The sequence below is a fragment of the Simochromis diagramma genome, unplaced genomic scaffold (assembly GCF_900408965.1).
Source record: "Simochromis diagramma unplaced genomic scaffold, fSimDia1.1 OVJJ01000307.1, whole genome shotgun sequence".
Taxonomy (NCBI): Eukaryota; Metazoa; Chordata; class Actinopteri; order Cichliformes; family Cichlidae; genus Simochromis; species Simochromis diagramma.
Window position 1 is genome coordinate 1,366,720 of NW_024386786.1, and position 11,209 is coordinate 1,377,928.

An 11,209-nucleotide genomic window follows, 5' to 3' on the forward strand; every position below is an offset into this window, starting at 1 on the left:
TCAAAAAGCTCGAGAATTTTTTTAAACTTCCTCTTTTGTTCTGATCGACTCTCAGTATGAAACTTTTCCAAGTTATCTTTGTCTTTCACGCCGTTTGTTCTTCCATTTAGAGGAAGTTTTAACGTCACTTTATTATCCGCTGTGCAACATTTGGTGTTTTTTCTGGCTGTTCGTGTTAGTGATGGGCTACAACACCTGCTACCATCATCCACAGAACCTTTTACAGATGAAAGTCACATCCTGATCTACACGATGACAGCAGCTGTGAGGATGTCCAAGGTCACAACCTCACCAGAAAATACCTGGTTTCTCCTTCAGGTTTTAGATCTGAAGAAGCGTTTTGGATGAGAGGGCTGCTTTTGATATAATTTGCTTACACAAGTCTGATCTCAGTGTCTGATCTCAGTGGATTAACTGGGCTGAAATGACATGTATTCAAATTAAACACTAATCAGTTGTACTGTTAGTCTGAAATGTGTATAGAGAAGCACACGCTTAAAAAATAAATGCTTTGTATTCAGATTAGACGTTTCACTCCTTCAGAGACATCGCAGTTTGTCTTTACAAGCCCAAAGTTCAAAAGCAGGCTCCACTCATGACTTGCTCTTTTTCTTGGTGTTTGCCATTGCAGAACTTTTCCATTCAAAAAAGAAATCAATCAAGTGGAAATTATTCTAATAGCTATGCACTCTATGGACTACAATGCTGTGCAGTGTGCACAAAGTCCAGGGGGGGAAGCACAGAAACCAGTGGAGATGAAGGTAAAAATGAACCATTTTAAAGTTAAGAAATCGCGCAATTTTCCTGAAGAGTGACAAAAAAAACAGCCACTTGAAAATCTAAACCCAACATTTTCGACTTTAGAAAAATGTGGAAAAAAATCGGAAAATCCAGAAAAAGAGCGCAGTTATGCCGCACAGTGTGAGTAAAAGGAAAAGCAGAAAATACATTTAAATACTCACATAAAGACGCCGAGGACAGAAAACACCGGATAACTTGCTGCAGTCAAACCAAACAGAAGCAGCAGGAAACAGTCACCCCACCTGTACGTCTGATTAACGGAGGGGCGTTTGATTTTCACCTCACGTTGCTCAGCATTGGTCAGGTGACAACCCACGCTACCTTCAGCTAACATACCACAGACATGAAAACTTTACTGTTTTGCACACAGCTTGAATCCTGTAAAACATTTAATTCTTCAAATATATTTGTACAAAGGGAACATAACTGTGTTTCAGTCAGTGTAGAAGGAACCTAACACCGCTCCAATCTGTGGTGACATGCAAATGAGTTGCGAATTTATGAAAAAACTATTTACAAAATGCTTAAATTTTGTCAACACAAACTCATGAGGGAAAAACAACATGAGAAAGGCTAAAATTGTGGTAAAAAAAAGAAAATCTGGGAAGAGGATGTGGCAACTTCAAAAAGTACAAAGAAGAAGAAATCCAGAAAAAATAACAATAACGTGTATTAATTTAAAAAAAAAACCCTCAAAGTCAAAAATTCATAAGAAAAAGTTGTGGGCTTACGAAAAAAGTCACAAAATAACAAAAAAAATAATTATTGTAACATAAAGAGAGAAAGAGAAAGAAATTTAAAGAAATTTTTAAAGAAAATTTTAAATATATGAAATAAGCTGTAATTTACACACACAAATATTTTTTTTATGCACGAGAAAAATGTTCTTAGAATCTTCGCAGTGTGATGAAACATGAAACATCAGGTATTTTATATCCTGAGTATTTACTGCCACCACACAAAGTCTGTTATTCAGAGTCACGTTCAGTCCCGAGTTTTTACTGAAAAAACATGAATTAGGATTTGTTGGAGTGGCTGAGGTGGAGCTGATGGACCGCAGGTGGAGCTGATGGACCGCAGGCTGATGATGTGACGTTTAAATTTACTCCTGAAAAAGTCAAATTAAAATAATAACAATAATAAAAATCCAGAAATGCATGTTTCAAATGCTCAAACGTAACCCATGATGTCAGGTTTGTGTTGGGATTAACTGAGAGACAGAGGAAGCGGGCATGCGTGCGTGTGCGCGCATAGGGGCGGGACTTGTGTCTGACGCGAAAGGTTTTTTCGGTCTGTGCGCAGCTGCTTCAGTTGTAGTTTTTCTACGTGTTTTAAGAGAAAAAGTGAATGAAGACATCAGACAGAGAACAGAAGTCCTCCTCCTCGGTTTAGGTCCAGCCTCACCCTCTCTCAGATCATCTCCATCATCCTCCAGCTCAGATGTGAGTACTCCGACTCATTTTTATTTATTTCAGGCTTTTTAAAACCTCTAAAATCTTTCAATCCATGTCTGCTTTTAAAAAAACAAAAACACAAAGTGTAGTTAACAGACTAAAGAGATTTCTCATTAAATTCCGTGGTGGGTACAGCTACAGCACAATTCAAACTCCTTTTTTCTTATTAATTTAATTTTTAAAATCAATTTTTATCTCTAAATTTATGGATCAAAAGCGAAACTTGTCTGGAAATGTCAGCGCTGAGACTGCAGAAGTACGACCGTGACTCACCGGGTGACTCACCTACAAAACTATCATCAAACAGTGTGATCGGCTGACCTGTGATGCTTTAATTTCCTGTCACACACACACACACACACACACACACACACACACACACACACAGAGAGAGAGAGAGAGAATAACAAAGACTTAAACATATCACACGAAGCTACAAACACCTGGGAGTTTTTAGAGTGAAGAGAACCCACTGTGGGAATGTTTTTGGTGTGTTTTGTCCCGCGGGGGGAGGGGAGTGATTACTTAGTGCATGTTGATCTCCATCAGTCAGTCAGACTCCTGCTGCTGCTGCTGCACTAATCTTTCTCCATTTTGCGGGTGGAAAACAAGCCTGCTGGCAGTAACACTGTGTGTGTGTGTGTGTGTGTGTGTGTGTGTGTGTGTGTGTGTGTGTGTGTGTGTGTGTGTGTGTGTGTGTAAACTGTTTATTTTTTATTCTTTTAGTTTGTCCTTTACCTCTTCTGAGCTGCTGAGGCTGTTTCATCCTCTGAGACTCTGATTTTGTGGACGGAGGCCAAAGTTTGATGAGTCATGTTTCTATTACTGAATTAGAGTTTGTGTTTAGAATTCAGGCGGCGTTCCTGCTTTTAAGGTCTAACAAATTACAAGCTTCACTCTGTGAAAATCATCTGAGATCTTACTTCAGAGTTTAAAATATAATATTAGTAGCACACGAAGGTTTATTATATTTATTAATTATATTGTATTTATTGTCTGAGCCAAACTGAAGACTGCTGTGCTCCTCCCAAACCTGCAATCACGATCCTGATTCATTCATCAGCTGTGCTCATCGAGGCTGGCGCTCCATGACAACCTTGCAGCTCTCGACTGTCACAGCTTCACTGCTGCCTCGGCCGATGAGCAAGGATCAAAAGTAAAAAGGAGAAAATCAAGAGTGCTGCACACCCTTTAAATCTGTTGTTTTTCTTTTTTCTTCCTTAAAACAAATATTTGGCCATTTTAAACCAAGTTCATCTCATTATTATTATCATTACTATATGTGCAGTTCCTTCACACAGGGGCGTTTAGAGGGGCGGCACCAAAGGAAATCAGACTATATAGTCAGAAATATTTCATCAGTGTAGAAAACTGAATGTCTTTCATGCTCTTGTGCAGCATGAAAGACATGCGTCTGATTGCTGATTTAACATTTGAGATTTGGAGCTGCACAAGAATTAAAAGTTTTGCTGTTTTAAACCTGAAACCTTTCTGGAACTCTAACTACACCTCGTATCATTGTTCTACACCACAGAACAACCCTGATTGGTCCATTCAGCACCGTGTTTCCTCCTATGTATTTCCAGCTGCTACTTTTTGTTAAACTGAAAGAAAAAGAAGGAATCAACAAGTATGTTGGTGGTGAAATCACTTCTTCTTCTTAATGAAGTCTCTTCTGCTGCCTTTGCATACACATAGACACTTTGCTACATGACAGTTTCCTTCCTATTGTTGAGTTCTTAGTTCCTAAATGCTTTTTGAGCTTTAAGTAAACTTTTGCAGCTAAAACATGTTATTTTCTAGAGAGAACCACGTAGAACCTTTTGCTATAGATCTGACCTACATACACACTATCTGTTTATATACAGTACTTCAAAAGTCAAGGCAGCAGTCGGCTTTGAAAAGTCAAGGAGCTGCAGTGCCTTTAAGCAGCATTCTTTAAATGGCCTTCAAGCTGTTTTTCCCCTCTGACATGTCAGTGCTGCTGTTGCCCTGCATCACTGTCTGCTCTCTCAGTGCCCCCACAACCCATACATCCACCTCTGGACGCCACAGGGATGTTTAGTCACCACTGCATCTTTATATATGTTGCACATAAGCCTGAAGTTATGCACTCAAAGCCTAGATGTCTACCTCTAACTGTATTCTACTGCTGGGATAAATGAGTCATTTTTGACTGAATTCTTGTTACAAAACTCACATTTTCCCTGCAGGTCGACTCCAGATGCAGCAGGGACTCCAGGAGCTCCCGGGGCCCCGGAAGGTGAGGGGGGTCCTCCATCTCAGGCCCCAAACCTGACGAGCAACAGACGACTCCAGCAGACACAGGCACAGGTGGACGAGGTGAGGACTGCAGCTCACTACGAGCAAATGGAAAACGTATCAGAGATGCTGATGGGTGTTTTCATCCCTCAGGTGGTGGACATCATGCGTGTGAATGTGGACAAAGTCCTGGAGAGAGATCAGAAGCTGTCGGAGCTGGACGACCGCGCCGACGCCCTGCAGGCCGGAGCCTCGCAGTTCGAGAGCAGCGCTGCCAAACTCAAGAACAAGTACTGGTGGAAAAATTGCAAGGTGGGTGTGACACAAGGAGATTTTTCCACGTTTCCTTCCCATCACCCCACATCCTCCCCTCCGGTTGGTTTCTTGCAGCAGACAGTGTGGCCTCGGATTTCTGAGTAGAAACCACCATTAAAGTGTTTTTTTTATTTATTTTTTTTATAGATCTTCACGCATCAAACTCTAAACATAACATTACTGAAATAATGATCACAACACAGCTGAAGTAAATATTTAGAGTTACAAATCAAGATTGCAGAACATTAGGTGCACCTGTAGAACTGGGCTGGACCCATTTTGCTTTCAGAACTGCTTTAATACTTTGTGGCATTTATTCAGCAAAGTGCTGGAAACTTACCTCAGAGATTTAGCTCCACATTTTCACGCAAGCGCTGCAGATTTGTCAGCTGCACATCTATGATGCAAATCTCCTGGTCCCCAAGGTGCTCTGTTGGATTGAGATCCGGTGACTGCGGAGGCTGTTCAAATACACTGAGCTCACTGTCATGTTCAAGAAATCAGCTTGAGATCATTTTAGTCCGTGGCATGAGGAGTGCTATCTTGCTGGAAGCAGAATATGGATGTACTGTGGCCATAAAAGGATTGGCATGGTCAGCGACTATGGTCAGACAGGCTGTGGTGGAGAGATGCTCTTCTGCATACTTTAGTTGGAATGAGCAGTTATTAAGTTACCGCTGGCTTGCTATCAGCTCAAAGCAGTCTGGCAATGCTCCCCTGATTTATGACCTCATCAGCAACCATTACTGCTCGCTGGATATTCTCTGTTTCATGTCATTCTTAAACTCTAGAGATGCTTGTGCAGGAAAATCCCTGTGGATCATTTTACACGTCTACATGCTTCAATGCATTCAGCTGCTGCCGATTAGATATTTGTGGTAACAGGTGTTTAAACAGGTTACATCCCTTGTTGTGGAAAATATTTCAGAAAACTTTGAAATTATCTTTACATAATCAATGTGTTGTTTTCATGTTAATCTGTGATCATAACAGGTAGAAATGAAGCTGCACGAACAGTTTCAGTTTAATGTACCGATTAAGTGCATTTAATTTATCCATCACTACCTCACAGCGTCTCCTCTTCATCCATCCAGCCTCAGCTGCCAGGTCTTTTTTTTTTTTTTATCTCAGCGACAGTCCATCAAGCCCCGCCTCCCCTCTGTGCAGTTCAGACCGTCCAATCGCTGGATAGCCTGAGGAGGAGGAGGATTACATTAGAGGAGAGGAGGAGAGACTGTTTGACTGACAGCAAATCAGAGAGAGGAAGAGGAAAATCTCAATCTGGATTAGAGTGACAGTCAGGGATTAAAGAGCCAGCTGTGATGTGTGACGTAACTCATCCTATCCAGCACACACACACACACACACACACACACACACACACACACACACACACACACGCACACACGTTTGTACATGGATACATCCGAACAATCATATGTGATGCATTTTATTCTGCTTTAATGACCCACACTGTCACCATAAACACACTCCTGCTCTCACAGTGGGCAGAGAACAAATGTGGATCCATACGCCGCTGAAAATAGACCCAAACAAAATGCTCTAAAAACACACAAAAACATTTTCTTTTAGCTTTTTCAATGACAGTTATGAGATTTTCTTTATTTATATGTAAACACTGAACAGCTCTGAATACACACACACATTTCAAACACACACAGTCACCACCAATCTCTCTCTCTCTCTCTCTCTAAACCTCTTGTTCTTGTTAATCTCTCTCGCCCTCCCCCCATCAGAGGTGATTTCCTGCCTGTTTCACTCTAATGTCATCATGTGGATTTTATTTATGGGGAATTTAGATCAACACACATGCACACTGTGCAACATGACATATATTAAAATCTGCAGGGCGTCGTCTGCTTTATATTTCTAGTTGGCCACGCCTACTCGGCTCCTTTAAACTCTTTTTATTTTTATTCTTGGCCTCTGCTTGCAAACTTCAAAAGCTTCCTTTAATGGCAGTTATTGTAATTTCTTGTATTTAAAAGAAGTTCAAAACCTCCCAAAAAACTTACTGAAGCTTTAAAAAATAAAAAAGTCAACGAGATATCAGCTGAAGTTGAAGTATGGACAGGCAGTGCCACGAGTACAGTGTCTTTATTTAATGATGGAAATAATTAAAAATGCATTCTATTTCAAACGACAGCCTGGGAAAGGACATGGGTGACAAAGAAAAGTCCAAAGTTAAAAGAACAGCAGTGCACATCTAAAATCTATAAATGCTGCCCCCTGGTGGTGAACTTCTTAGTCCAAAGTTAACTAATAAAAAAGTACCTTTTAAAATGAAAACACACATTTCAAACAGAAACAAGCACTAGCTCAACAAAAAATGACTCAATACTATCAAAGTTATATGAATCTCTATCTCAGAGTCACACAAGAGTGCAGAAACAGCTTGTTTAGCATCAAGGGAAATGCAATTAGTCCATCTTGTTATACAGAAATAGAAAGAAAATTCAGACTTTGAGAAGAAAGGAAGAAACTTGGGACCACCTCACAGCTACAGACAGATCATCGCCCAGCTGTAAAATCCAGTTCTCACTGAACTAATTCAACAAATTTGGGGGAATAATTACAAAAAAGAGCGTTTAAGGCCACCCTCAGCTTACACCATCGTTCTCCTGATTGACTGCTCCCTTTAAACTAAAGGTTTGAACAGCAACACAGCAACAACTGTGTGTCTCAGATTATCATATGAAGACCATCAGATCAAGAGCTGAAACAACACTTTAGGCTTACTGGGATTGTTTGTACCGCTGAGACTGAATAAATGACAGAGAATAAGTAAAAGAATAATCGCTCTCTTTTGCAATTACCTTCTGCAAATTTTAATAATGACCTTCACCACCAGGGGGCGCTGTTTGGCCAGTTGAAGTTGAGCTGATTTCTCTTCAGCACAGTCCACAGATGTTCACATGAAGTCATTGCTGTGGTTTCTTCACATTTTGTTGAAAGCTGAAACGTAATATGAGAAGGTTTACACCTATTTTAAACACAGTAATGTATATTAAGGACCTTAAAATGTATATTTGCAGGTAAATAAACGGAGGCTATAATTAATTGTAACTTCTACTTGTGCACTGTTTCTACTTAAAATTAAAGTGAAAGATTATTTCTGGCTAGGACCACAGTGCTCCGGAAAGCCCTCAAACAGGAGCCAGCGCTTCTCAACAAACAAGCCAGGTTTGGTGGACACATGTCTGGGTTAGAAGAGACCCCGAGCAGACTGAAGACAAGCTGGAGAGATGATGTCTCTGCTGACCCGGGAACACCTCAGTATCCCCTCTGAGGAGCTGGAGGAGGGGGTTGGAGGCTGATAAGCAGCAGACGATGGAGTGATTTATTGTCTGGGTGGAATTAAACGGCTGTTTCATCTTCTTAAGTTCATCTTTTGTTTCTGATGGCTCTGTTTGTTTTGTCTTTCTTCCAGATGATGATCATCATGGCCATTGTAGGTGTTATATTTGTTGGCGTCATTTTCTGTGAGTAAAATAAAGCCTTCTCTTATTTTTGCATGTGGTTTCTTGGCCTCCTTATGTGCACCTGTGGAGCATTTTCAGTATGGAGGTTCAGCTTCCTGGAAGCCCTGTTCTGCTTCTTCTGCAGAAACATTAAAACCCATTTTAAGGAAAGTTTGCAGACACACTCTGCCGATTAGGACTTGTGTTGATTAAAGATTTAGCATGTGGCAGATTTCAGGTGGTTTTTCAAAGGCTAGCAAATTTTACTTTACTTTCAGAGCCGGTAGCTGCACCCATCACTGACTGCTGTCTGCACTCAGAGCTGCAGATCCTCGTGTAAAATCAGAGCAGTTTGATGCAGAAGTTGATGTTTGAAAGTACAGAGCAATCAGAGCAGTCTAAACAAAGCAGACAAGCAGAAGATGATCCAGAGCTGCACCAGGAGACGTCCTAGGAGGATTTTACAGTCTGTTGCACTCTAAGGGTTATAAAAGTTTCTTTTTACTTTTAAATATCACTCAGAGACAAATATCTGTGTTTGCTGTCCTCAGTGTATTTCTTCCACTGAGCTGCTCTTCAGGGATGGACGCACAAGTCACAGGACGAGTCTGCACCACCGAACGCCAAATCCAGCCTCTCCTCAGTGCTCCTCCACCCCAGCGATGCCTTCCTCCAAAGCCTCCATGCATGCTCACGTAATGTGCTCCACTACCTCCTTATTGTGCCTCCGCATGAGGCCGGTTTCCTGACTTTGTTACCGGGTTGGGTTTACTGCAGGTGTCAAATCTGTCGACCCAGGTTTGTCCTTTAAACACTGAAACAAAAAGAAAAAACCTCCTGCTGCGCCTGGTTTTCTGCAGCTCAGTGCATGCAAGATTCATGGACAGGAAGCAGTGTGAGGTTTACTGGACACCAGTAAGAGCTGAAGTCGAATAGTCAGCTGGCTTCTCTTCAGAGGGCTTCTGAGTGACCCAGAGGGATGTGAGCAGCATCCAAAAGAGCTGTTTGAGTTCCTTAAATACAAAGGAAAGGAGCATCAGTGCTTCCTTTATTACCTCCTTTAGCAGAGGATACACTGGAGCAGTGCCATCCCATAATTCACAGCATTGCAGACTAATCTTGAAATAAAATGAGGTTTCCGTGTTATACTAAAAATCTCTACAAAGTTAGGCTTTGTGCTTTAAATATAAAATCATCTATCCAAGTAAATTTAAACGTACGATAATTCAGTTCACATAATGCAGCCTTTAGGATTCTCATCGTCAGTCATGGAAATCTTAATAAAGGCAGGAGTGACACTGGATCGCCGGATCAGCAGGAAGGGAAATTAGAGATATTCATCTTTTCTGTAAAGTTACAGGTTTGTAAAGACGAAAGCCTGCATCGAACTTTGTTATCAGGCTTGAAACCCATCGTCTCTGTCAGGCTTTGAGGTTTCGATGATCCAGCAGCAGAGGAAGCCCGACTATGATGAACCTGCTCACCTCTCAGAACAGTTTGTTGCCTAAATCGACCAATTCTGACTTTCTCGCTCTTCATCCTAACTGCTCACGCCACGAATCCTCATGAGTGACACTGAAATCAGGTTTCCTACTCGAGCTTGAAACATTTAAGCACAGCTGCTCTTTCTGTGTTAAACCTGGGTTTACAGATTCCTGCTTGGCTCTTCTCTCGGTGCAGACCATTACTGAGCAGAAATCTGACTTCCTGCGTGATTAACCCACCTGCTCGCTTGCCCAGCTCCGTCCGGCTGTCCTGCATTTGTTTCATCGTGTTGTGAACCAGCCTGAGTTTTGTTATCTGTGGTTTGAATGTTCAACATGTTTCTTTGTTCAGCCTGAATCGGTCCCCTGTGTGTGAAGGAGCTTTGAGGCTGAAGTGATTATTTAACCTTTGAAATATATTAGTCCATCTTAGACCGAATGGTGGAAGGTGGAAGTCGCTCATCATCATCATCGTCAGTGTTTCTTCTGTACTTCTTTGACACGCTCAGAGAGAACAGCCTGGACTTTCAAATAAAGTCATGTTTGCTACACACACACAGCGTCTTTGTGCTCTCGTTTGTTTGGCATCTTTAATATTCTTCAGCCTAAATACAAACTATAGGTTTTAAAGGGCTTGTGTTTTAAATGAGTCCATGTTGAACATGCAGCAGTCGACCACCTGAGCAGGCACAGTTTAATAGAGCAGAAGATTTTGCCTTTCAGGTGAAGTCTCATACAGTGAGAAACATTAAACCAAACTAAAAATACGAACACCGCGTGGGTCATTGAGGACTTGGTGACATTTAAAGGAGTTTAAAATACAGTTACCTGATAAACATACTTTCGTGGTCACACCTTACTCGTACTGGATTCAACCCTCCTTCAGTGCTGCTTCGGCTCTTCGTGGTACAAAGGTACTGGATACACTCCTGAGATTTTGGTCCATATGAATACGATGGCGTCACACGGTGGAGGCCTCGAGTACAGTGAACTCAGTCATGAGAAACCAGTTTGATGACGTGTGGACAGAGACGTACCTGAGGACTGCTTTTCTTCAGTCTTTGGGCTGTGACTCGTTTCCTGATGGGAGAGATGCATGCGTGCATTTGTTTCCAGGCTGCACTCGGTTGTATCTGGTGGTCATTTGAGGTCACTGTTGCATTCCTGTCAGCTTTAACAGGCCAGCTCCTCTGACATCAACAAGTACTCTGCTGCACTCTGGATATTTTCTCCATTTTGGACTCTGATTTACCCACGTAGCCTCTCCAAAGCAGATCAGCAATTTCTTTAAAAATAATCATAACAGCCCATCTCACGCCATTCCACATTCACAGTCACCTCTCTTCCCCACGCGTACATGCCCGAATGCACCAACCAATAACATGGCAGCCATTAAATTTGATATTTGTGT

At 41.6% G+C, this 11,209-nt stretch overlaps 1 protein-coding gene across 2 annotated transcripts; it reads left to right on the forward strand.

Moving 5' to 3' along the window:
* The first annotated feature begins 1,706 nt into the window (after positions 1-1,706).
* LOC120728212 (vesicle-associated membrane protein 2-like) lies at positions 1,707-10,351 on the forward strand. Of its 2 annotated transcripts, XM_040023030.1 has the most exons (5): positions 1,718-2,243; positions 4,469-4,598; positions 4,671-4,829; positions 8,284-8,335; positions 8,866-10,351. In XM_040023030.1, coding segments are annotated over exons 1-5 (360 nt in total). In that variant the 5' UTR covers positions 1,718-2,241; the 3' UTR covers positions 8,883-10,351. The 2 variants fall into 2 exon arrangements, with proteins under 2 accessions (XP_039878965.1, XP_039878964.1); XM_040023031.1 differs by lacking the exon at positions 8,866-10,351 and having other exon boundaries at positions 1,707-2,243; positions 8,284-8,343.
* Positions 10,352-11,209: the final 858 nt, after the last annotated feature.